This window comes from Coregonus lavaretus (assembly GCF_964263955.1).
Source record: "Coregonus lavaretus genome assembly, contig: HAP1_SCAFFOLD_2681, whole genome shotgun sequence".
NCBI classification, from domain to species: domain Eukaryota; kingdom Metazoa; phylum Chordata; class Actinopteri; order Salmoniformes; family Salmonidae; genus Coregonus; species Coregonus lavaretus.
The window spans coordinates 1-27,891 of record NW_028164915.1 but is presented as its reverse complement, the minus strand read 5'-3'; the positions used below and the strand labels follow the sequence as shown (position 1 = coordinate 27,891).

At 48.7% G+C, this 27,891-nt stretch overlaps 1 protein-coding gene across 1 annotated transcript; it reads right to left on the bottom strand.

Moving 5' to 3' along the window:
• Window positions 1-153: 153 nt before the first annotated feature.
• LOC311116456 (developmentally-regulated GTP-binding protein 2-like) lies at window positions 154-27,714 on the bottom strand (the record flags this gene model as incomplete). Its single annotated transcript, XM_084191539.1, has 11 exons — window positions 154-655; window positions 768-821; window positions 932-990; window positions 2,267-2,355; window positions 2,447-2,523; window positions 2,674-2,771; window positions 4,962-5,052; window positions 11,138-11,210; window positions 16,756-16,846; window positions 22,967-23,027; window positions 27,666-27,714. Coding segments are annotated over 11 exons (829 nt in total), but the record flags the coding sequence as incomplete, so codon positions are not given.
• Window positions 27,715-27,891: the final 177 nt, after the last annotated feature.

Here is a 27,891-nt window from a genome sequence, read left to right as displayed (position 1 = left end):
CCTTGGGGGGGGAAACTGTCATTTCAATTCAACACCTCGCTCTCTGCTGTCAGTCGCCTTACTTCTGCAGACTACAGAACCTGCTGGATTGGAATTCAAAAAACAAGACAAATTGCAACCAATGGAAAAACAAAACCAAAGAAGCAAGCCGTGTCCATTTCAAGTTCTTAGAATTTATTTAGTTTCCCTGTTCATTCTGGATGCGTTTCCATGTCAACAAAGATCAAATATGCTGATCCTGTCCTCTTGTAACTCAGATCACATCTGGTTCTTGATTGGTTATTTTTAGTTTCATACACAAAATAAGAATCAGGACTTTAGAATCTACTGTACACTGGTTCTGCATAAATCAACTTCCTGTTTTGTTTTTAACTCCTCCCACCCAGCCCGTCATCTGTCTAATCAGAAGCCCTGTTTTACTAACTCTTCCCACCCAGCCAATCATCTGTCCAATCAGAAGCCCTGTTTTACTAACTCTTCCCACCCAGCCCATCATCTGTCCAATCAGAAGCCCTGTTTTACTAACTTTCCCACCCAGCCCGTCATCTGTCCTATCAGAAGGGCTGTTTCACTTCTTAACAATCTGGATGACGTCCTCGTGCTCCATGATGTGTGTTAGCCCCACCCGCTGGGGGTCGAACTTGGTGCTGGTGCCCTGGAACACAACAGGAAGACAGTCACAAAATGGAGTCATGAAAGAAAGATCCAGTGTTTTTTAACGCAGAGAGCCAACCCAACGTTGCTAGCATGGAGTGCTGCTAACTTACCCAGACCAGGGCGTACTTGAACTGGCTGGCTAACGTTCTGTGGATCCGATGGCACTGCAGGGAGAGAGGGAGACCGTCTTTAAGGCTTTAGCTCAGCGGGTTAACAGTCTGGTGCCGAGCACCTGGGTTCAAAGCCAGGATGTAAGTGTGTGTGTTCAGCTCACCACATGTTCTACAGACGCTCCTCTCCTCATGATGATGGCGTCACTGAAGTCAGGCCTCTCTGAAACAACAAGACCACAATTCAACAGGAGACACCAGGGTTCTAAACACAGTGTGGGAGACACCAGGGGTTCTAAACACAGTGTGGGAGACACCAGGGCTTCTAAACACAGTGTGGGAGACACCAGGGCTTCTAAACACAGTGTGGGAGACACCAGGGGTTCTAAACACAGTGTGGGAGACACCAGGGGTTCTAAACACAGTGTGGGAGACACCAGGGGTTCTAAACACAGTGTGGGAGACACCAGGGGTTCTAAACACAGTGTGGGAGACACCAGGGGGTTCTAAACACAGTGTGGGAGACACCAGGGGTTCCAAACACAGTGTGGGAGACACCAGGGGGTTCTAAACACAGTGTGGGAGACACCAGGGGCTTCTAAACACAGTGTGGGAGACACCAGGGGCTTCTAAACACAGTGTGGGAGACACCAGGGGTTCTAAACACAGTGTGGGAGACACCAGGGGCTTCTAAACACAGTGTGGGAGACACCAGGGGCTTCTAAACACAGTGTGGGAGACACCAGGGCTTCTAAACACAGTGTGGGAGACACCAGGGCTTCTAAACACAGTGTGGGAGACACCAGGGGTTCCAAACACAGTGTGGGAGACACCAGGGGTTCGAAACACCGTGTGGGAGACACCAGGGCTTCTAAACACAGTGTGGGAGACACCAGGGGCTTCTAAACACAGTGTGGGAGACACCAGGGGCTCTAAACACAGTGTGGGAGACACCAGGGCTTCTAAACACAGTGTGGGAGACACCAGGGGGTTCTAAACACAGTGTGGGAGACACCAGGGGGTTCTAAACACAGTGTGGGAGACACCAGGGGGTTCTAAACACAGTGTGGGAGACACCAGGGCTTCTAAACACAGTGTGGGAGACACCAGGGGTTCTAAACACAGTGTGGGAGACACCAGGGGGTTCTAAACACAGTGTGGGAGACACCAGGGGGTTCTAAACACAGTGTGGGAGACACCAGGGGTTCTAAACACAGTGTGGGATTGTTGTGTTTGAGTGTGTGTGCCTGTGTGTGTGTGTGGCCGTGTCTGAATACCCTTGCATCCTAAATAGTAGGCCGTTTGAGTATGAGAAAATATAAAGTAAAATAGTATGCGACCATTTGAAAATCTAGTGTACTTTAAATGGCTGATGTCATACTCATTTAGGCTTTGACAACAGCTGATCAGTTAGATATGGGGAGGAGCTCCCGAGATCAACCAATAAGCAGGAAACAACATGACGCATTCTCAGTATGAGGTGGGGGGGGGAAGTGTACCTCCTCTCTTCTTAGTGTAAAGACAGATGAGGGCCAGGTATTCCCACAGCCTCTCCAACAGGTAATCCAGGTTCAGCTTCATCCCACAGCTAAACACAGAGGAGACACGGGCAGTGAGATCTCTGCTTACCATTAACACATGATCAACAGTGTTGACAGACACACAGGGTGGTTTCTGACCTGATGACGACACTGTGGGGTTCGTGAGCCAGTCTGTCCACCTCCTCTATAGAGATCTGATCCACCTTGTTGTACACCTACACACACACACACACACACACACACACACACACACACACACACACACACACACACACACACGACTGCATATTCATTGTGGACTGGTACAGATATAGATCAGGTACGTACATATAAACATGGAGCTAGATCATAGATCAGGTACGTACGTATAAACAGGGCATGTAAACTCTGTTCCCAACAATGACGTCGATGAAGTCATCAGGAGTGCTGTCTTCTCGGAACAGAACCTCAGCGTTGAAGATTTCTGAGGTGGATCGTTAAGGTTCTACCTACTGTTCTGAGGTGGAACGTTAAGGTTCTACCTACTGTTCTGAGGTGGAACGTTAAGGTTCTACCTACTGTTCTGAGGTGGATCGTTAAGGTTCTACCTGCTGTTCTGAGGTGGATCGTTAAGGTTCTACCTACTGTTCTGAGGTGGAACGTTAAGGTTCTACCTACTGTTCTGAAGTGGATCGTTAAGGTTCTACCTACTGTTCTGAGGTGGATCGTTAAGGTTCTACCTACTGTTCTGAAGTGGATCGTTAAGGTTCTACCTACTGTTCTGAGGTGGATCGTTAAGGTTCTACCTACTGTTCTGAGGTGGATCGTTAAGGTTCTACCTACTGTTCTGAGGTGGATCGTTAAGGTTCTACCTACTGTTCTGAGGTGGATCGTTAAGGTTCTACCTACTGTTCTGAGGTGGATCGTTAAGGTTCTACCTACTGTTCTGAGGTGGATCGTTAAGGTTCTACCTACTGTTCTGAGGTGGAACGTTAGGTTTGAATGTCAGTAGTAACTCTAACCTGTATCACCTTGCTGTCTGGTTCATGTCTACTGAGAGAGAGATACTGTTGTGTCTGTCAGCTAACATTCTCAGTCTGGAGGTTATCAACTGTGGGGTGTCAGTACTGATCTGGAGTAGGCCGTCTGCTGTGTCAGTACTGATCTGGAGTAGGCCGTGTGCTGTGTCAGTACTGATCTGGAGTAGGCCGTGTGCTGTGTCAGTACTGATCTGAAGTAGGCCGTCTGCTGTGTCAGTACTGATCTGAAGTAGGCCGTGTGCTGTGTCAGTACTGATCTGAAGTAGGCCGTGTGCTGTGTCAGTACTGATCTGAAGTAGGTCGTCTGCTGTGTCAGTACTGATCTGAAGTAGGCCGTCTGCTGTGACAGTACTGATCTGGAGTAGGCCGTCTGCTGTGTCAGTACTGATCTGAAGTAGGCCGTCTGCTGTGTCAGTACGGATCTGAAGTAGGCCGTGTGCTGTGTCAGTACTGATCTGAAGTAGGCCGTCTGCTGTGTCAGTACGGATCTGAAGTAGGCCGTGTGCTGTGTCAGTACTGATCTGAAGTAGGCCGTCTGCTGTGTCAGTACTGATCTGAAGTAGGCCGTCTGCTGTGTCAGTACGGATCTGAAGTAGGCCGTGTGCTGTGTCAGTACTGATCTGAAGTAGGCCGTCTGCTGTGTCAGTACTGATCTGAAGTAGGCCGTGTGCTGTGTCAGTACTGATCTGGAGTAGGCCGTGTGCTGTGTCAGTACTGATCTGAAGTAGGCCGTGTGCTGTGTCAGTACTGATCTGAAGTAGGCCGTGTGCTGTGTCAGTACTGATCTGGAGTAGGCCGTGTGCTGTGTCAGTACTGATCTGAAGTAGGCCGTGTGCTGTGTCAGTACTGATCTGAAGTAGGCCGTGTGCTGTGTCAGTACTGGTCTGGTCTGATGTCTGTAGTGTCAGTAGTGATCTGATGTCTGTAGTGTCAGTGCTGGTCTGATGTCTGTAGTGTCAGTAGTGGTCTGGTGTCTGTAGTGTCAGTGCTGGTCTGGTGTCTGTAGTGTCAGTAGTGATCTGATGTCTGTAGTGATCTGATGTCTGTAGTGTCAGTAGTGATCTGATGTCTGTAGTGTCAGTAGTGATCTGATGTCTGTAGTGTCAGTAGTGGTCTGATGTCTGTAGTGTCAGTAGTGGTCTGATGTATGTAGTGTCAGTAGTGGTCTGGTGTCTGTAGTGTCAGTAGTGATCTGATGTCTGTAGTGTCAGTAGTGATCTGATGTCTATAGTGTCAGTAGTGGTCTGATGTCTGTAGTGTCAGTGCTGGTCTGATGTCTGTAGTGTCAGTGCTGGTCTGGTGTCTGTAGTGTCAGTAGTGGTCTGATGTCTGTAGTGTCAGTAGTGGTCTGGTGTCTATAGTGTCAGTAGTGGTCTGATGTCTGTAGTGTCAGTAGTGGTCTGGTGTCTGTAGTGTCAGTAGTGGTCTGGTGTCTGTAGTGTCAGTAGTGATCTGATGTCTGTAGTGTCAGTAGTGATCTGATGTCTATAGTGTCAGTAGTGGTCTGATGTCTGTAGTGTCAGTGCTGGTCTGGTGTCTGTAGTGTCAGTGCTGGTCTGGTGTCTGTAGTGTCAGTGCTGGTCTGGTGTCTGTAGTGTCTGTAGTGATAGTGTGTTAGTATGTCAGAAGGATACTGTATTCGTGGAGGATGAGCTGGACCAGTTTCTCAGAACACATAGTCAGAGGCACCATAGAGTTATAGGACAAACCCCCTCCCTTCTTGGGCTGAACACAAACACAGAGTTGGAGTTATAGGACACACCCCCTCCCTTCTTGGGCTGAACACAAACACAGAGTTGGAGTTATAGGACAAACCCCCTCCCTTCTTGGGCTGAACACAAACACAGAGTTGGAGTTATAGGGACAAACCCCCTCCCTTCTTGGGCTGAACACAAACACAGAGTTGGAGTTATAGGACAAACCCCCTCCCTCCTTGGGCTGAACACAAACACAGAGTTGGAGTTATAGGACAAACCCCCTCCCTCCTTGGGCTGAACACAAACACAGAGTTGGAGTTATAGGACAAACCCCCTCCCTCCTTGGGCTGAACACAAACACAGAGTTGGAGTTATAGGACAAACCCCCTCCCTCCTTGGGCTGAACACAAACACAGAGTTGGAGTTATAGGACAAACCCCCTCCCTTCTTGGGCTGAACACAAACACAGAGTTGGAGTTATAGGACAAACCCCCTCCCTCCTTGGGCTGAACACAAACACAGGGTTGGAGTTATAGGACAAACCCCCTCCCTCCTTGGGCTGAACACAAACACAGAGTTGGAGTTATAGGACAAACCCCCTCCCTCCTTGGGCTGAACACAAACACAGAGTTGGAGTTATAGGACAAACCCCCTCCCTCCTTGGGCTGAACACAAACACAGAGTTGGCACAACATTATATACTAGCATCATACACATGTTGTTTGAATACTACCGTCATACATACACTTCATGACCAACAGTATGTGGACACCTGCTGGTCCGACATCTCATTCCTAAATCATGGGCATTAATATGGAGTTGGTCCCCCCCTTTGCTGCTATAACAGCCTCCACTCTTCTGGGAAGGCTTTCCACTAGATGTTGGAACTTTGCTGCTGGGACTTGCTTCCATTCAGCCACGAGAGCATTAGTGAGGTCGGGCACTGATGTTGGGCGATTAGGCCTGGCTCGCAGTCGGCGTTCCAATTCATCCCAAAGGTGTTCGATAGGGTTGAAGGTCAGGGCTCTGTAAAGGCCGGTCAAGTTCTTCAACACCGATCTCGACAAACCATTTCTGAATGGACCTCGCTTTGGGGTTGAAGAAACGGTTTATGCTCCAAGGTTTGCCTAAAGCCCGGCCCACTCTGGGTACAAGGGCTCCGGTGATCAATGACGTACCCCGATTGGCAATGCCACCTGGGGGGTACTGTTGTCACAACGAGCCTCGCTGGTTTTAGGCGTTAAGATTCATTCCGGTAACCGGCTGGCACCCAGCGCTTGACCGCACGCATTAAAAATAGACCCAGGGAAAAACACGTTACCATGGAGGTTACCATACCGACCAGAGCCTTGTAACCTAGCTGGGAATGAGACAGACCATAATCTGTGGTAACAGACAGGGGCGATTCGTAACGGAATCCAATTCCCAGGAATGAAAAGCGCTGAGCTGGAGAAAGACTGCTCATTTTGGGGGGGGGGGGGGGGGGGGGGGGGATCATATGAACCAGAGACTGTGTGTGGGATAATGGCATGGTCCAACCACCAATCACCTACAGGCCCCATAACCTGTATCACTAGACCCCTCACAGGAAGGAACCAGCAATGAATTCCAGTAATGAGCCACCTATGGAGGAGGGGTGCCCCCTTGTGGACAGAGAACATTACTCCCACCCTGGGGGAGATTGATATACCCCTTGAACACCATGGAACGTGGGGTACCACAGGGGCATTAAACATGGACAAGCTTCCAATACAATGTTGTGCTTCTGTGAGACTGTGGAGCCTGCATGAAGCCCGGCCACCGTTATGGGCACAGAGGGCTCTGGCAATGGCTGACGTAGTCCACCGTTCGGCTGACGTAGTCCACCGTTCGGCTGACGTAGTCCACCGTTCGGCTGACGTAGTCCACCGTTCGGCTGACGTAGTCCACCGTTCGGCTGACGTAGTCCACCGTTCGGCTGACGTAGTCCACCGTTTGGCTGACGTAGTCCACCGTTTGGCTGACGTAGTCCACCGTTTGGCTGACGTAGTCCACCGTTTGGCCGACGTAGTCCACCGTTTGGCTGACGTAGTCCACCGTTTGGCTGACGTAGTCCACCGTTTGGCTGACGTAGTCCACCGTTTGGCTGACGTAGTCCACCGTTTGGCTGACGTAGTACACCGTTTGGCTGACGTAGTCCACCGTTTGGCTGACGTAGTCCACCGTTTGGCTGACGTAGTCCACCGTTTGGCTGACGTAGTCCACCGTTTGGCTGACGTAGTCCACCGTTTGGCTGACGTAGTCCACCGTTTGGCTGACGTAGTCCACCGTTTGGCTGACGTAGTCCACCGTTTGGCTGACGTAGTACACCGTTTGGCTGACGTAGTCCACCGTTTGGCTGACGTAGTCCACCGTTTGGCTGACGTAGTCCACCGTTTGGCTGACGTAGTCCACCGTTTGGCTGACGTAGTCCACCGTTTGGCTGACGTAGTCCACCGTTTGGCTGACGTAGTCCACCGTTTGGCGTCACAGTAATGTTTTTGTGGAGTGGCGCAGCCGCTCGGAGGCTACTTCCTCATCGGAGGAGCACACAAGCCTCGCTCTCTCTACTCCCTCCAACTGGAGGAGCACAAGCCTCGCTCTCTCTACTCCCTCCAACTGGAGGAGCACAAGCCTCTCTCTCTCTACTCCCTCCAACTGGAGGAGCACAAGCCTCTCTCTCTCTACTCCCTCCAACTGGAGGAGCACAAGCCTCGCTCTCTACTCCCTCCAACTGGAGGAGCACAAGCCTCTCTCTCTACTCCCTCCAACTGGAGGAGCACAAGCCTCGCTCTCTCTACTCCCTCCAACTGGAGGAGCACAAGCCTCGCTCTCTCTACTCCCTCCAACTGGAGGAGCACAAGCCTCTCTCTCTCTACTCCCTCCAACTGGAGGAGCACAAGCCTCGCTCTCTCTACTCCCTCCAACTGGAGGAGCACACAAGCCTCGCTCTCTCTACTCCCTCCAACTCCAGGAATTGAAAATAGGAATGGTTGCCATAGCGCCGGGGGAATGCTAGTAAGCTTAATTCACTGGAAGTTACTAAACGTATGCTAGCCAAGAGGCTGTTTAGTCTAAGCTAATCTAGCGAGCCTCTTTGACCACAGCACGGTCCGTTTAGAATAATCAAGTGACTTAACGCTACAATACTAAACAAGAGAGCTACCCAAGCAACTCCCCCCGTGGGGAGGCAGGAGTAGCTAGCTCGCCTCGATGAGTTAGCAAACCTGGCTAGCACGCTATGCAGGGCTTGTTAGCTAGTCTGGTCTCAGAAGTCTACGTAGGACCGGATCACCCAGGTGGAACGAGAGGTAGGCGGTGCTTCACCAAGGCAGACCCAGGCAGCGGGGCACCCCAGGTGGAACGAGAGGTAGGCGGTGCTTCCCCAAGGCAGATACAGGCAGCGGGGGACCCCAGGTGGAACGAGAGGTAGGCGGTGCTTCACCAAGGCAGACCCAGGCAGCGGGGGACCCCAGGTGGAACGAGAGGTAGGCGGGGCTTCACCAAGGCAGACCCAGGCAGCGGGGGACCCCAGGTGGAACGAGAGGTAGGCGGGGCTTCACCAAGGCAGACCCAGGCAGCGGGGGGACACCCACAGAACCTGGCCCCCCTTTCTCTTCCAGCAGCCTCCCGGAACCGGAACCGGGAAACATTCCATCCAGACCATGACCCAAACCATCTCTGGGTCCCAGCAACTCAGAGTCAGCCGAGGTACGGGCAGCCGGGAGAGGAAGTCACTACGGGAAACGTCAACCCCCCTAAAGAATGCTACATGATTGTCAAGAGAACCTGTGGGTGGACTAGTATGGGGAACGGTGCCAGCCGTCCCCTGGTCTCACACACAAACCGATTGGAGCGAGGGCAGCCTGAGCACGCAGCGAGCCGAGACATGCAAGACAACAAACGTATCTTTTAATTAAATTGGTGCAAGGTCGCGAACCCGAAACCGGCCTATTAGCCGTAGTCGTTTCGGTCGCGTCAGCCATCTTACTTATTTGCTATAGCCAGGTCAGGCAATTTGAAGAATAACTAATTGTTCGTGATTAGGAAACTCCAGCACACAACGTCCAGGGGTTGAGCACGCTCTACCGCTTAGGGACAGTTTAGTTAGCGCAACGCAAGACAGTCTCGTGTTCCAAATATTTGTTTTAGTAGCGTGAATCGTTCCTGTTCCCGCCAAGGTGAACAGCGTAATAATCGAAGGAATGAATTCCGAGCCGCACGCTTATCACCTGTGGAAGGCGGGACTTCCAGCGAGGCGCAGATTTCATTGGCCTCGTCAGGCGTGATTGTAGATCCTTCAACCAAAGTGGCGAGAGTGCGACTCCCTATAGTATGTTGTACCGAAGTTCACTGACTGAAAGGGAATTGACCTTGAAGTAGATGTTAGTTCATTAATGTGATGGAGAAACTGACCTTGAAGTAGATGTTAGTTCATTAATGTGATGGAGAAACTGACCTTGAAGTAGATGTTAGTTCATTAATGTGATGGAGAAACTGACCTTGAAGTAGATGTTTAGTTCATTCATGTGATGGAGAAACTGACCTTGAAGTAGATGTTAGTTCATTCATGTGATGGAGAAACTGACCTTGAAGTTGATGTTAGTTCATTAATGTGATGGAGAAACTGACCTTGAAGTAGATGTTAGTTCATTAATGTGATGGAGAAATTGACCTTGAAGTAGATGTTAGTTCATTAATGTGATGGAGAAACTGACCTTGAAGTAGATGTTAGTTCATTCATGTGATGGAGAAACTGACCTTGAAGTAGATGTTAGTTCATTAATGTGATGGAGAAACTGACCTTGAAGTAGATGTTAGTTCATTAATGTGATGGAGAAACTGACCTTGAAGTAGATGTTAGTTCATTAATGTGATGGAGAAACCGACCTTGAAGTAGATGTTAGTTCATTAATGTGATGGAGAAACTGACCTTGAAGTAGATGTTAGTTCATTAATGTGATGGAGAAACTGACCTTGAAGTAGATGTTAGTTCATTAATGTGATGGAGAAACCGACCTTGAAGTAGATGTTAGTTCATTAATGTGATGGAGAAACTGACCTTGAAGTAGATGTTAGTTCATTAATGTGATGGAGAAACTGACCTTGAAGTAGATGTTAGTTCATTCATGTGATGGAGAAACTGACCTTGAAGTAGATGTTAGTTCATTCATGTGATGGAGAAACTGACCTTGAAGTAGATGTTAGTTCATTAATGTGATGGAGAAACTGACCTTGAAGTAGATGTTAGTTCATTAATGTGATGGAGAAACTGACCTTGAAGTTGATGTTAGTTCATTAATGTGATGGAGAAACTGACCTTGAAGTAGATGTTTAGTTCATTAATGTGATGGAGAAACTGACCTTGAAGTAGATGTTAGTTCATTAATGTGATGGAGAAACTGACCTTGAAGTAGATGTTAGTTCATTAATGTGATGGAGAAACTGACCTTGAAGTTGATGTTAGTTCATTAATGTGATGGAGAAACTGACCTTGAAGTAGATGTTAGTTCATTAATGTGATGGAGAAACTGACCTTGAAGTAGATGTTAGTTCATTAATGTGATGGAGAAACTGACCTTGAAGTAGATGTTAGTTCATTAATGTGATGGAGAAACTGACCTTGAAGTAGATGTTAGTTCATTAATGTGATGGAGAAACTGACCTTGAAGTAGATGTTAGTTCATTAATGTGATGGAGAAACTGACCTTGAAGTAGATGTTAGTTCATTAATGTGATGGAGAAACTGACCTTGAAGTAGATGTTAGTTCATTAATGTGATGGAGAAACTGACCTTGAAGTAGATGTTAGTTCATTAATGTGATGGAGAAACTGACCTTGAAGTAGATGTTAGTTCATTAATGTGATGGAGAAACTGACCTTGAAGTAGATGTTAGTTCATTAATGTGATGGAGAAACTGACCTTGAAGTAGATGTTAGTTCATTAATGTGATGGAGAAACTGACCTTGAAGTAGATGTTAGTTCATTAATGTGATGGAGAAACTGACCTTGAAGTAGATGTTAGTTCATTAATGTGATGGAGAAACTGACCTTGAAGTAGATGTTAGTTCATTAATGTGATGGAGAAACTGACCTTGAAGTAGATGTTGGGTTTAGAGCGGTTGAGTCTGATGCCGACCGACTCCAACTCCTTCTCCAGTAGTTTCCTGAGGAGACAGACAGAACACACTAACTAACTAACTAACCTGGGGAGACAGACAGAACACACTAACTAACTAACCTGAGGAGACAGACAGAACACACTAACTAACTAACCTGAGGAGACAGACAGAACACACTAACTAACTAACCTGAGGAGACAGACAGAACACACTAACTAACTAACCTGAGGAGACGGACAGAACACACTAACTAACTAACCTGAGGAGACAGACAGAACACACTAACTAACTAACCTGAGGAGACAGACAGAACACACTAACTAACTAACCTGAGGAGACAGACATAACACACTAACTAACTAACCTGAGGAGACAGACAGAACACACTAACTAACTAACCTGGGGAGACAGACAGAACACACTAACTAACTAACCTGAGGAGACAGACATAACACACTAACTAACTAACCTGAGGAGACAGACAGAACACACTAACTAACTAACCTGGGGAGACAGACAGAACACACTAACTAACTAACCTGAGGAGACAGACAGAACACACTAACTAACTAACCTGAGGAGACAGACAGAACACACTAACTAACTAACCTGAGGAGACAAACAGAACACACTGACTAACTAACCTGAGGAGACAGACAGAACACACTAACTAACTAACCTGAGGAGACAGACAGAACACACTAACTAACTAACCTGAGGAGACAGACAGAACACACTAACTAACTAACCTGAGGAGACAGACAGAACACACTAACTAACTAACCTGAGGAGACAGACAGAACACACTAACTAACTAACCTGAGGAGACAGACAGAACACACTAACTAACTAACCTGAGGAGACAGACAGAACACACTAACTAACTAACCTGAGGAGACAGACAGAACACACTAACTAACTAACCTGGGGAGACAGACAGAACACACTAACTAACTAACCTGAGGAGACAGACAGAACACACTAACTAACTAACCTGAGGAGACAGACAGAACACACTAACTAACTAACCTGGGGAGACAGACAGAACACACTAACTAACTAACCTGAGGAGACAGACAGAACACACTAACTAACTAACCTGAGGAGACAGACAGAACACACTAACTAACTAACCTGAGGAGACAGACAGAACACACTAACTAACTAACCTGAGGAGACAGACAGAACACACTAACTAACTAACCTGAGGAGACGGACAGAACACACTAACTAACTAACCTGAGGAGACAGACAGAACACACTAACTAACTAACCTGAGGAGACAGACAGAACACACTAACTAACTAACCTGAGGAGACAGACAGAACACACTAACTAACTAACCTGGGGAGACAGACAGAACACACTAACTAACTAACCCGAGGAGACAGACAGAACACACTAACTAACTAACCTGAGGAGACAGACAGAACACACTAACTAACTAACCTGGGGAGACAGACAGAACACACTAACTAACTAACTAACCTGAGGAGACAGACAGAACACACTAACTAACTAACCTGAGGAGACAGACAGAACACACTAACTAACTAACCTGAGGAGACGGACAGAACACACTAACTAACTAACCTGAGGAGACAGACAGAACACACTAACTAACTAACCTGAGGAGACAGACAGAACACACTAACTAACTAACCTGAGGAGACAGACAGAACACACTAACTAACTAACCTGAGGAGACAGACAGAACACACTAACTAACTAACCTGAGGAGACAGACAGAACACACTAACTAACTAACCTGAGGAGACAGACAGAACACACTAACTAACTAACCTGAGGAAACAGACAGAACACACTAACTAACTAACCTGAGGAGACAGACAGAACACACTAACTAACTAACCTGAGGAGACAGACAGAACACACTAACTAACTAACCTGGGGAGACAGACAGAACACACTAACTAACTAACCTGGGGAGACAGACAGAACACACTAACTAACTAACCTGGGGAGACAGACAGAACACACTAACTAACTAACCTGAGGAGACAGACAGAACACACTAACTAACTAACCTGAGGAAACAGACAGAACACACTAACTAACTAACCTGAGGAGACAGACAGAACACACTAACTAACTAACCTGAGGAGACAGACAGAACACACTAACTAACTAACCTGAGGAGACAGACAGAACACACTAACTAACTAACCTGAGGAGACAGACAGAACACACTAACTAACTAACCTGAGGAGACAGACAGAACACACTAACTAACTAACCTGAGGAGACAGACAGAACACACTAACTAACTAACCTGAGGAGACAGACAGAACACACTAACTAACTAACCTGGGGAAACTGGCTGTCCAGATGTGTAAGGAGGAGACTCAGCATAGGAGGAAGTTATAACTACATTATATGTGCTTGTGTAAACAGGTTTTTGTCTTTGCAGCTGTTTGACCCAGTGGGTGAATAAACTTGGTTTGAGCGTTTCCTAGTTGTCCGTTAGATTCTAAATAAACAGAGTAAAAACTAACAATATTGATAATGATCATTTGTCATACAATTGCTACATTTATTATCAATAAAGCATTAAGACCTGCACATTTTGGTCATCTTTTCCTTCTGCAATGAGAATATCAGGTCGCGACTGAGGCAACCAGGCTAACTGTGTGTCCAGAGGTAAAACCAGTTGGGAAACCACTGGTCTAACTAACCAGATGGGACAACCAGTTGAGAACCACTGGTCTAACTAACCAGATGGGACAACCAGTTGAGAACCACTGGTCTAACTAACCAGATGGGACAACCAGTTGGGAAACCACTGGTCTAACTAACCAGATGGGACAACCAGTTGGGAACCACTGGTCTAACTAACCAGATGGGACAACCAGTTGGGAAACCACTGGTCTAACTAACCAGATGGGACAACCAGTTGAGAACCACTGGTCTAACTAACCAGATGGGACAGACGGAACAATACACAAAAACACATGCTAGACGGTTAGCAGTCAGTCAGTAACTAGCTGCCAGTACTAAGAACACATGCTAGACGGTTAGCAGTCAGTCAGTAACTAGCTGCCAGTACTAGGAACAGCACAGAAACACACGCTAGACGGTTAGCAGTCAGTCAGTAACTAGCTGCCAGTACTAAGAACACATGCTAGACGGTTAGCAGTCAGTCAGTAACTAGCTGCCAGTACTAAGAACACCACAGAAAAACACGCTAGACGGTTAGCAGTCAGTCAGTAACTAGCTGCCAGTACTAAGAACACATGCTAGACGGTTAGCAGTCAGTCAGTAACTAGCTGCCAGTACTAAGAACACATGCTAGACGGTTTAGCAGTCAGTCAGTAACTAGCTGCCAGTACTAAGAACACACGCTAGACGGTTAGCAGTCAGTCAGTAACTAGCTGCCAGTACTAAGAACACATGCTAGACGGTTAGCAGTCAGTCAGTAACTAGCTGCCAGTACTAAGAACAGCACAGAAACACACGCTAGACGGTTAGCAGTCAGTCAGTAACTAGCTGCCAGTACTAAGAACACACGCTAGACGGTTAGCAGTCAGTCAGTAACTAGCTGCCAGTACTAAGAACACATGCTAGACGGTTAGCAGTCAGTCAGTAACTAGCTGCCAGTACTAAGAACACATGCTAGACGGTTAGCAGTCAGTCAGTAACTAGCTGCCAGTACTAAGAACACATGCTAGACGGTTAGCAGTCAGTCAGTAACTAGCTGCCAGTACTAAGAACAGCACAGAAACACACGCTAGACGGTTAGCAGTCAGTCAGTAACTAGCTGCCAGTACTAAGAACACACGCTAGACGGTTAGCAGTCAGTCAGTAACTAGCTGCCAGTACTAAGAACACATGCTAGACGGTTAGCAGTCAGTCAGTAACTAGCTGCCAGTACTAAGAACAGCACAGAAACACACGCTAGACGGTTAGCAGTCAGTCAGTAACTAGCTGCCAGTACTAAGAACACACGCTAGACGGTTAGCAGTCAGTCAGTAACTAGCTGCCAGTACTAAGAACACATGCTAGACGGTTAGCAGTCAGTCAGTAACTAGCTGCCAGTACTAAGAACAGCACAGAAACACACGCTAGACGGTTAGCAGTCAGTCAGTAACTAGCTGCCAGTACTAAGAACACATGCTAGACGGTTAGCAGTCAGTCAGTAACTAGCTGCCAGTACTAAGAACAGCACAGAAACACATGCTAGACGGTTAGCAGTCAGTCAGTAACTAGCTGCCAGTACTAAGAACAGCACAGAAACACACGCTAGACGGTTAGCAGTCAGTCAGTAACTAGCTGCCAGTACTAAGAACAGCACAGAAACACACGCTAGACGGTTAGCAGTCAGTCAGTAACTAGCTGCCAGTACTAAGAACACATGCTAGACGGTTAGCAGTCAGTCAGTAACTAGCTGCCAGTACTAAGAACACATGCTAGACGGTTAGCAGTCAGTCAGTAACTAGCTGCCAGTACTAAGAACACACGCTAGACGGTTAGCAGTCAGTCAGTAACTAGCTGCCAGTACTAAGAACACACGCTAGACGGTTAGCAGTCAGTCAGTAACTAGCTGCCAGTACTAAGAACACATGCTAGACGGTTAGCAGTCAGTCAGTAACTAGCTGCCAGTACTAAGAACACACGCTAGACGGTTAGCAGTCAGTCAGTAACTAGCTGCCAGTACTAAGAACACATGCTAGACGGTTAGCAGTCAGTCAGTAACTAGCTGCCAGTACTAAGAACACATGCTAGACGGTTAGCAGTCAGTCAGTAACTAGCTGCCAGTACTAAGAACACATGCTAGACGGTTAGCAGTCAGTCAGTAACTAGCTGCCAGTACTAAGAACACATGCTAGACGGTTAGCAGTCAGTAAGTAACTAGCTGCCAGTACTAAGAACAGCACAGAAACACACGCTAGACGGTTAGCAGTCAGTCAGTAACTAGCTGCCAGTACTAAGAACACACGCTAGACGGTTAGCAGTCAGTCAGTAACTAGCTGCCAGTACTAAGAACACATGCTAGACGGTTAGCAGTCAGTCAGTAACTAGCTGCCAGTACTAAGAACACAAGCTAGACGGTTAGCAGTCAGTCAGTAACTAGCTGCCAGTACTAAGAACACATGCTAGACGGTTAGCAGTCAGTCAGTAACTAGCTGCCAGTACTAAGAACACACGCTAGACGGTTAGCAGTCAGTCAGTAACTAGCTGCCAGTACTAAGAACACATGCTAGACGGTTAGCAGTCAGTCAGTAACTAGCTGCCAGTACTAAGAACACACGCTAGACGGTTAGCAGTCAGTCAGTAACTAGCTGCCAGTACTAAGAACACATGCTAGACGGTTAGCAGTCAGTCAGTAACTAGCTGCCAGTACTAAGAACACATGCTAGACGGTTAGCAGTCAGTCAGTAACTAGCTGCCAGTACTAAGAACACACGCTAGACGGTTAGCAGTCAGTCAGTAACTAGCTGCCAGTACTAAGAACACATGCTAGACGGTTAGCAGTCAGTCAGTAACTAGCTGCCAGTACTAAGAACACATGCTAGACGGTTAGCAGTCAGTCAGTAACTAGCTGCCAGTACTAAGAACCGCACACACAGACCTCTGTACGTCTCCCTTGGTGGCGTCCAGCATCATGATGACCACGTCTGCTGTCCTGGCAACAGCGATGACCTGCCGACCTCGACCCTTACCTACGGAACACACACACACAGGTCAGAGGTCACCCAATCACAACAAAGAGTTCAAATCATCATCCAATCACAAAAGGCATCTTATTGGTGGTGGAAGAGGTGAGTTCCACAGTACTCTATATTAATCCCACCCACATTATTCAGAGATAACAGTTTTCTAAATTAATAATTAACCCACATTACTCAGAGATAACTAGTGTCCTCTGTAGCTCAATTGGTAGAGCATGGCGCTTGTAACGCCAGGGTAGTGGGTTCGATCCCTGGGACCACCCATACGTAAAAATGTATGCACACATGACTGTAAGTCGCTTTGGATAAAAGCGTCTGCTAAATGGCATATTATTATATTAATAATTAACCCACATTCCTCAGAGATAACCACAGTGTTCTATATGAATAATTAACCCACATTCCTCAGCGATAACAACCGTGCTCTATATTAATAATTAACCTACATTACTCAGAGATAAGTGTTCTATATTAATAATTAACCCACATTCCTCAGAGATGAACACAGTGACGGGGCTGTAGTGGAGCCGGTCAAGAGCTTCAGGTTCCTCTGTGTCCACATCACTAAGGACCTATCATGGTCCAAACACACCAACACAGTGATGAAGAGGACACGGCAATGCCTCTTCCCCCTCAGGAGGCTGAAAAGGTTTGTCATGGGCCCTCAGACCATCAAAACCTTCTACAGCTGCACCATTGAGAGCATCTTGACTGGCTGCATCACCGCCTGGTATGGCAACTGCTTGGCATTCGACCGCATGGCGCTACAGAGGGTAGTCCGTACAGCCCAGTACATCACTGGGGCAGAGTTCCCTGCGATCCAGGACCTCTATACCAGGCGGTGTCAGAGAAAGGCCCTAAAAATTGTCAAATTGGGCTCCCGAGTGGCGCAGCGGTCTAAGGCACTGCATCTCAGTGCTTGAGGCGTCACTACAGACCCCCTGGTTCGATTCCAGGCTGTATCACAACCGGCCGTGATTGGGAGTCCCATAGGGCGGCGCACAATCGGCCCAGCGTCGTCCCGGTTTGGCCGGTGTAGGCCGTCATTGTAAATAATAATTTGTTCTTAACTGACTTGCCTAGTTAAATAAAGGTAAAAAATAAAAATAAAAAAGACTCCAGCCACCCAAGTCATTGACTGTTCTCTCTGCTACCGGAGCGCCAAGTCTGGGACCAAAAGGCTTCTGAGCAGCTTCTACCCCCAAGCCATAAGACTGCTGAACAAATAATAAAATGGCTACCCGGACTATTTGCTTTGACACCCGTTTTTTTTGCACCCTCTCTTGCACTGTACTCTATACACACACTCACACATACTACACTGACACTCCAACACGCAAATACTACATACGCTCACGCACACACACACACACACTGACGCCACACACACACACACACACACACACACACTGACGCCACACACACATTCACACAGACACACTTTCACCCTCTTCACATGCACTGCTGCTACTCTGTTTATTACCTATCCTGATTGGCTAGTCTCTTTTACCCCTACCTACATGTACATATTACCTCAACTACCAACACTGCTGCTACTCTGTTTATTATCTATCCTGATTGACTAGTCACTTTTACCCCTACCTACATGTACATATTACCTCAACTACCAACACTGCTGCTACTCTGTTTATTATCTATCCTGATTGACTAGTCACTTTTACCCCTACCTACATGTCCATATTACCTCAACTACCAACACTGCTGCTACTCTGTTTATTATCTATCCTGATTGACTAGTCACTTTTACCCCTACCTACATGTACATATTACCTCAACTACCAACACTGCTGCTACTCTGTTTATTATCTATCCTGATTGGCTAGTCACTTTTACCCCTTCCTACATGTACATATTACCTCAACTACCAACACTGCTGCTACTCTGTTTATTATCTATCCTGATTGGCTAGTCACTTTTACCCCTACCTATATTAATAGCTCAGAGATAACACAATGCTCTATATTAATAGCTCAGAGATAACACAGTGCTCGATATTAATAGCTCAGAGATAACACAGTGCTCTATATTAATAGCTCAGAGATAACACAATGCTCTATATTAATAGCTCAGAGATAACACAATGCTCTATATTAATAGCTCAGAGATAACACAATGCTCTATATTAATAGCTCAGAGATAACACAGTGCTCTATATTAATAGCTCAGAGATAACACAATGCTCTATATTAATAGCACAGAGATAACACAATGCTCTATATTAATAGCACAGAGATAACACAGTGCTCTATATTAATAGCTCAGAGATAACACAGTGCTCTATATTAATAGCTCAGAGATAACACAGTGCTCTATATTAATAGCTCAGAGATAACACAATGCTCTATATTAATAGCTCAGAGATAACACAATGCTCTATATTAATAGCTCAGAGATAACACAATGCTCTATATTAATAGCACAGAGATAACACAATGCTCTATATTAATAGCACAGAGATAACACAGTGCTCTATATTAATAGCTCAGAGATAACACAGTGCTCTATATTAATAGCTCAGAGATAACACAGTGCTCTATATTAATAGCTCAGAGATAACACAGTGCTCTATATTAATAGCTCAGAGATAACACAGTGCTCTATATTAATAGCTCAGAGATAACACAGTGCTCCATATTAATAGCACAGAGATAACACAATGCTCTATATTAATAGCACAGAGATAACACAATGCTCTATATTAATAGCTCAGAGATAACACAGTGCTCTATATTAATAGCTCAGAGATAACACAGTGCTCTATATTAATAGCTCAGAGATAACACAGTGCTCTATATTAATAGCTCAGAGATAACACAGTGCTCTATATTAATAGCACAGAGATAACACAGTGCTCTATATTAATAGCTCAGAGATAACACAGTGCTCTATATTAATAGCACAGAGATAACACAATGCTCTATATTAATAGCTCAGAGATAACACAGTGCTCTATATTAATAGCTCAGAGATAACACAATGCTCTATATTAATAGCACAGAGATAACACAATGCTCTATATTAATAGCACAGAGATAACACAGTGCTCTATATTAATAGCACAGAGATAACACAGTGCTCTATATTAATAGCTCAGAGATAACACAGTGCTCTATATTAATAGCTCAGAGATAACACAGTGATCTATATTAATAGCTCAGAGATAACACAGTGCTCTATATTAATAGCTCAGAGATAACACAGTGCTCTATATTAATAGCTCAGAGATAACACAGTGCTCTATATTAATAGCTCAGAGATAACACAGTGCTCTATATTAATCCCACCCACATTATTGAGAGATAACAAAAGTCTCTCAGGAGTTCCACCAGGGGCGCGTTCAGCAGGACGCAATGTTTGGGAACGTTCAAGATAGACAGAAATCCGTTATGTAGGACACACAAGCCTCTCCGACATGTATAATAAGGCTCTACTCGTGGCATTTGTATCTGTAACGTTTCAACACCGTTTTGGCTCCTAATCGCGGCAGCAACCCCCTCTACAGTAGATAACCATCGTGGTAACCAGTTACTGTACCTTGGGAAGCCCCTTCTATGATTCCAACCCCCTCTACAGTAGATAGCCATCATGGTAACCAGTTACTGTACCTTGGGAAGCCCCTTCTATGATTCCAACCCCCTCTACAGTAGATAACCATCGTGGTAACCAGTTACTGTACCTTGGGAAGCCCCTTCTATGATTCCAACCCCCTCTACAGTAGATAGCCATCGTGGTAACCAGTTACTGTACCTTGGGAAGCCCCTTCTATGATTCCAACCCCCTCTACAGTAGATAGCCATCGTGGTAACCAGTTACTGTACCTTGGGAAGCCCCTTCTATGATTCCAACCCCCTCTACAGTAGATAACCATCGTGGTAACCAGTTACTGTACCTTGGGAAGCCCCTTCTATGATTCCAACCCCCTCTACAGTAGATAACCATCGTGGTAACCAGTTACTGTACCTTGGGAAGCCCCTTCTATGATTCCAACCCCCTCTACAGTAGATAGCCATCGTGGTAACCAGTTACTGTACCTTGGGAAGCCCCTTCTATGATTCCAACCCCCTCTACAGTAGATAGCCATCGTGGTAACCAGTTACTGTACCTTGGGAAGCCCCTTCTATGATTCCAACCCCCTCTACAGTAGATAGCCATCGTGGTAACCAGTTACTGTACCTTGGGAAGCCCCTTCTATGATTCCAACCCCCTCTACAGTAGATAACCATCGTGGTAACCAGTTACTGTACCTTGGGAAGCCCCTTCTATGATTCCAACCCCCTCTACAGTAGATAACCATCGTGGTAACCAGTTACTGTACCTTGGGAAGCCCCTTCTATGATTCCAACCCCCTCTACAGTAGATAGCCATCGTGGTAACCAGTTACTGTCCCTTGGGAAGCCCCTTCTATGATTCCAACCCCCTCTACAGTAGATAGCCATCGTGGTAACCAGTTACTGTACCTCGGGAAGCCCCTTCTATGATTCCAACCCCCTCTACAGTAGATAGCCATCGTGGTAACCAGTTACTGTACCTCGGGAAGCCCCTTCTATGATTCCAACCCCCTCTACAGTAGATAGCCATCGTGGTAACCAGTTACTGTACCTCGGGAAGCCCCTTCTATGATTCCAACCCCCTCTACAGTAGATAGCCATCGTGGTAACCAGTTACTGTACCTCGGGAAGCCCCTTCTATGATTCCAACCCCCTCTACAGTAGATAGCCATCGTGGTAACCAGTTACTGTACCTCGGGAAGCCCCTTCTATGATTCCAACCCCCTCTACAGTAGATAGCCATCGTGGTAACCAGTTACTGTACCTTGGGAAGCCCCTTCTATGATTCCAACCCCCTCTACAGTAGATAGCCATCGTGGTAACCAGTTACTGTACCTTGGGAAGCCCCTTCTATGATTCCAACCCCCTCTACAGTAGATAGCCATCGTGGTAACCAGTTACTGTACCTTGGGAAGCCCCTTCTATGATTCCAACCCCCTCTACAGTAGATAGCCATCGTGGTAACCAGTTACTGTACCTTGGGAAGCCCCTTCTATGATTCCAACCCCCTCTACAGTAGATAGCCATCGTGGTAACCAGTTACTGTACCTTGGGAAGCCCCTTCTATGATTCCAACCCCCTCTACAGTAGATAGCCATCGTGGTAACCAGTTACTGTACCTTGGGAAGCCCCTTCTATGATTCCAACCCCCTCTACAGTAGATAGCCATCGTGGTAACCAGTTACTGTACCTTGGGAAGCCCCTTCTATGATTCCAACCCCCTCTACAGTAGATAGCCATCGTGGTAACCAGTTACTGTACCTTGGGAAGCCCCTTCTATGATTCCAACCCCCTCTACAGTAGATAGCCATCGTGGTAACCAGTTACTGTACCTTGGGAAGCCCCTTCTATGATTCCAACCCCCTCTACAGTAGATAGCCATCGTGGTAACCAGTTACTGTACCTTGGGAAGCCCCTTCTATGATTCCAACCCCCTCTACAGTAGATAGCCATCGTGGTAACCAGTTACTGTACCTTGGGAAGCCCCTTCTATGATTCCAACCCCCTCTACAGTAGATAGCCATCGTGGTAACCAGTTACTGTACCTTGGGAAGCCCCTTCTATGATTCCAACCCCCTCTACAGTAGATAGCCATCGTGGTAACCAGTTACTGTACCTTGGGAAGCCCCTTCTATGATTCCAACCCCCTCTACAGTAGATAGCCATCGTGGTAACCAGTTACTGTACCTTGGGAAGCCCCTTCTATGATTCCAACCCCCTCTACAGTAGATAGCCATCGTGGTAACCAGTTACTGTACCTTGGGAAGCCCCTTCTATGATTCCAACCCCCTCTACAGTAGATAGCCATCGTGGTAACCAGTTACTGTACCTTGGGAAGCCCCTTCTATGATTCCAACCCCCTCTACAGTAGATAGCCATCGTGGTAACCAGTTACTGTACCTTGGGAAGCCCCTTCTATGATTCCAACCCCCTCTACAGTAGATAGCCATCGTGGTAACCAGTTACTGTACCTTGGGAAGCCCCTTCTATGATTCCAACCCCCTCTACAGTAGATAGCCATCGTGGTAACCAGTTACTGTACCTTGGGAAGCCCCTTCTATGATTCCCGGCAGATCCAGCAGCTGGATGTTGGCACCATTATACTGGAGAGGACAACAGGATGGATTATTATACACCACTCATAGCACTGGCTGTCTGTCTGTCTGTCTGTCTGTCTGTGTGTGTGTGTGTGTGTGTGTGTGTGTGTATAGGTGCGTGTATATGTGTGGTACGGTGTGTGTGTGTGTATGGGTGCGTGTATATGTGTGGTACGGTGTGTGTGTGTGTGTGTGTGTGAATAGGTGCGTGTATATGTGTGGTACGGTGTGTGTGTGTGTGTGTGTGTGTGTGTGTGTGTATAGGTGCGTGTATATGTGTGGTACGGTGTGTGTGTGTGTGTGTGTGTGTGTGTGTGTATAGGTGCGTGTATATGTGTGGTACTGTGTGTGTGTGTGTGTGTGTGTATAGGTGCGTGTATATGTGTGGTACGGTGTGTGTGTGTGTGTGTGTGTGGGGGTATGGTGTGGTACGGTGCGAGGGGGTGTGGTATGGTGTGGTACGGTGTGAGGGGGTGTGGTATGGTGTGTGGTATGGTGTGTGGGGGCGTGGTATGGTGTGTGGTATGGTGTGTGAGGGTGTGTGGGGGTGTGGTATGGTGTGTTGGGGTGTGGTACGGTGTGTGGTATGGTGTGTGGTATGGTGTGTGGGGGTGTGGTACGGTGTGAGGGGGTGTGGTACAGTGTGAAGGTGTGTGGGTGGTGTGGTATGGTGTGTGGGGGTGTGGTACGGTGTGAGGGGGTGTGGTACAGTGTGGTACGGTGTGAGGGGGTGTGGTATGGTGTGGTACGGTGTGTGGGGGTGTGGTACGGTGTGAGGGGGTGTTGTATGGTGTGTGGGGGTGTGGTATGGTGTGGTACGGTGTGAGGGCGTATGGTATGGTGTGGTACGGTGTGTGGGGGTGTGTATGGTGTGTGGGGGTGTGGTATGGTGTGGTACGGTGTAGGGGGTGTGGTATGGTGTGGTATGGTACGGTGTGGGTGGTGTGGTATGGTGTGTGGGGGTGTGATATGGTGTGTGGGGGTGTGGTATGGTGTGTGAGGGTGTGGTATGGTACGGTGTGTGGGGGTGTAGTACGGTGTGAGGGGGTGTGGTACGGTGTGTGGGGGTGTGGTATGGTACGGTGTGAGGGGGTGTGGTGTGGTATGGTACGGTGTGAGGGGGTGTGGTATGGTGTGGTACCGTGTGTGGGGGTGTAGTATGGTGTGTGGTATGGTGTGTGGGGGTGTGGTATGGTGTGGTACGGTGTGTGGGGGTGTGGTATGGTGTGGTTCGGTGTGGGGGTGTGGTATGATGTGTGGTATGGTGTGTGGGGGTGTGGTATGGTGTGTGGTGTGGGGGTGTGGTGTGGGGGTGTGGTATGGTGTGTGAGGGTGTGGTATGGTGTGTGGGGGTGTGGTACGGTGTGTGGTATGGTGTGTGGGGGTGTGGTATGGTGTGTGGGGGGGTGGTACAGTGTGAGGGTGTGTGGGTGGTGTAGTATGGTGTGTGGGGGTGTGAGGGGGTGTGGTACGGTGTGAGGGGGTGTGGTATGGTGTGGTACGGTGTGTGGGGGTGTGGTAAGGTGTGTGGGGGTGTGGTACGGTGTGTGGGGGTGGGGTACGGTGTGAGGGGGTGTGGTATGGTGTGGTACGGTGTAGGGGGTGTGGTATGGTGTGGTATGGTACGGTGTGGGGGTGTGGTACGGTGTGGGTGGTGTGGTATGGTGTGTGGTATGGTGTGGGGGTGTGGTGTGGGGGTGTGGTATGGTGTGTGAGGGTGTGGTATGGTGTGTGGGGGTGTGGTACGGTGTGTGGTATGGTGTGTGGGGGTGTGGTATGGTGTGTGGGGGTGTGGTATGGTGTGTGGGGGGTGTGGTACAGTGTGAGGATGTGGGTGGTGTGGTATGGTGTGTGGGGGTGTGGTACGGTGTGAGGAGGTGTGGTATGGTATGGTACATTGAGTGTGGGGGTGTGGTACAGTGTGAGGATGTGGGTGGTGTGGTATGGTGTGTGGGGGTGTGGTACGGTGTGAGGAAGTGTGGTACGGTATGGTACATTGTGTGTGGGAGTGTGGTACGGTGTGAGGGGGTGTGGTATGGTGTGGTAGAGTGTGTGGGGGTGTGGTATGGTGTGTGGTATGGTGTCCGGTATGGTGTGTGGGGGTGTGGTACGGTGTGAGGGGGTGTGGTATGGTGTGGTATGGTGTGGGGGTGTGGTACAGTGTGAGGGGGTGTGGGTGGTGTGGTATGGTGTGTGGGGGTGTGGTATGGTGTGTGGTATGGTGTGTGGGGGTGTGGTATGGTGTGTGGGGGTGTGGTGTGGGGGTGTGGTATGGTGTGTGAGGGTGTGGTATGGTGTGTGGGGGTGTGGTACGGTGTGTGGTATGGTGTGTGGGGGTGTGGTATGGTGTGTGGGGGGGGTGGTACAGTGTGAGGGTGTGTGGGTGGTGTGGTATGGTGTGTGGGGGTGTGGTACGGTGTGAGGGGGTGTGGTATGGTGTGGTACGGTGTGTGGGGGTGTGGTAAGGTGTGAGGGGGTGTGGTATGGTGTGTGGGGGTGTGGTATGGTGTGGTACGGTGTGGTACGGTGTGTGGGGGTGGGGTACGGTGTGAGGGGGTGTGGTATGGTGTGAGGTATGTTGTGTGGGGGTGTGGTATGGTGTGGTACGGTGTAGGGAGTGTGGTATGGTGTGGTATGGTACGTGTGGGGGTGTGGTACGGTGTGGGTGGTGTGGTATGTGGTATGGTGTGGTGTGGGGGTGTGGTGTGGGGGTGTGGTATGGTGTGTGAGGGTGTGGTATGGTGTGTGGGGGTGTGGTACGGTGTGTGGTATGGTGTGTGGAGGTGTGGGATGGTGTGTGGGGGTGTGGTATGGTGTGTGGGGGGTGTGGTACAGTGTGAGGATGTGGGTGGTGTGGTATGGTGTGTGGGGGTGTGGTACGGTGTGAGGGGGTGTGGTACGGTATGGTACGGTGTGTGGGGGTGTGGTACGGTGTGAGGGGGTGTGGTATGGTGTGTGGGGGTGTGGTATGGTGTGTGGTATGGTGTCTGGTATGGTGTGTGGGGGTGTGGTATGGTGTGGGGGGGTGTGGTATGGTGTGGTATGGTGTGGGGGTGTGGTACAGTGTGAGGGGGTGTGGGTGGTGTGGTATGGTGTGTGGGGTGTGGTATGGTGTGTGGTATGGTGTGTGAGGGTGTGGTATGGTGTGTGGGGGTGTGGTACGGTGTGTGGTATGGTGTGTGGGGGTGTGGTATGGTGTGTGGGGGGGTGGTACAGTGTGAGGGTGTGTGGGTGGTGTGGTATGGTGTGTGGGGGTGTGGTACGGTGTGAGGGGGTGTGGTATGGTGTGAGGGGGTGTGGTATGGTGTGTGGGGGTGTGAGGGGGTGTGGTACGGTGTGAGGGGGTGTGGTATGGTGTGTGGGGGTGTGGTAAGGTGTGAGGGGGTGTGGTATGGTGTGTGGGGGTGTGGTATGGTACGGTGTGAGGGGGTGTGGTATGGTGTGGTACGGTGTGTGGGGGTGGGGTACGGTGTGAGGGGGTGTGGTATGGTGTGTGGTATGGTGTGTGGGGGTGTGGTATTGGGTGGTACGGTGTAGGGGGTGTGGTACGGTGTGGTGTGGTACGGTGTGGGGGTGTGGTACGGTGTGGGTGGTGTGGTATGGTGTGGGGTATGGTGTGGTGTGGGGGTGTGGTTGGGGGTGTGGTATGGTGTGTGAGGGTGTGGTATGGTGTGTGGGGGTGTGGTACGGTGTGTGGTATGGTGTGTGGGGGTGTGGTACGGTGTGTGGGGGTGTGGTATGGTGTGTGGGGGGTGTGGTACAGTGTGAGGGTGTGGGTGGTGTGGTATGGTGTGTGGTACGGTGTGAGGGGGTGTGGTACGGCATGGTACGGTGTGTGGGGGTGTAGTACGGTGTGAGGGGGTGTGGTACGGTGTGTGGGGGTGTGGTACGGTGTGAGGGGGTGTTGTATGGTGTGTGGGGGTGTGGTATGGTGTGGTACGGTGTGTGGGGGTGTGGTACAGTGTGTGTGGGTGTGGTATGGTGTGTGGCGGTGTGGTATGGTGTGAGGGGGTGTGGGTGGTGTGGGGGTGTGGTATGGTGTGAGGGGGTGTGGGGGTGTGGTAAGGTGTGAGGGGGTGTGGTGTGGGGGTGTGGTATGGTGTGTGAGGGTGTGTGGGGGTGTGGTATGGTGTGTGGTATGGTGTGTGGGGGTGTGGGTGGTGTGGTATGGTGTGGTACGGTGTGAGGGGGTGTGGGTGGTGTGGTATGGTGTGTGGGGGTGTGGTATGGTGTGGTATAGTGTGTGAGGGTGTGTGGGGATGTGGTATGGTGTGTGGGGGTGTGGTATGGTGTGGGTGGTGTGGTATGGTGTGGGGTATGGTGTGGTGTGGGGGTGTGGTATGGTGTGTGGGGGTGTGGTACAGTGTGAGGGTGTGGTATGGTGTGGTGTGTGGTGGTGTGGTACGGTGTGTGGTATAGTGTGTGGGGGTGTGGTACGGTGTGTGGGGGTGTGGCACGGTGTGTGGGGGTGTGGCACTGTGTGTGGGGGTGTGGCACGGTGTGAGGGGGTGGTGTGGTACGGAGAGTGAGGGTGTGTTGGTGTATATAGGTGTGTGTGTAGGAAGGCAGGTAGCCTAGCGTTGGGCCACTAACTAAAAGTTGCTGGTTTTAATCCCCTGTAAATTCCTCCAGGTGGGGATGTACCTCTATAACTCCAGGGGATACAGGTGAGGGTGGGGGGGGGGATGTACTTCTATAACTCCAGGGATACAGGTGAGGGTGGGGGGGGATGTACCTCTATAACTCCAGGGGATACAGGTGAGGGTGGGGGGGGATGTACCTCTATAACTCCAGGGGATACAGGTGAGGGTGTTGGGGATGTACCTCTATAACTCCAGGGGATACAGGTGAGGGTGGGGGGGATGTACCT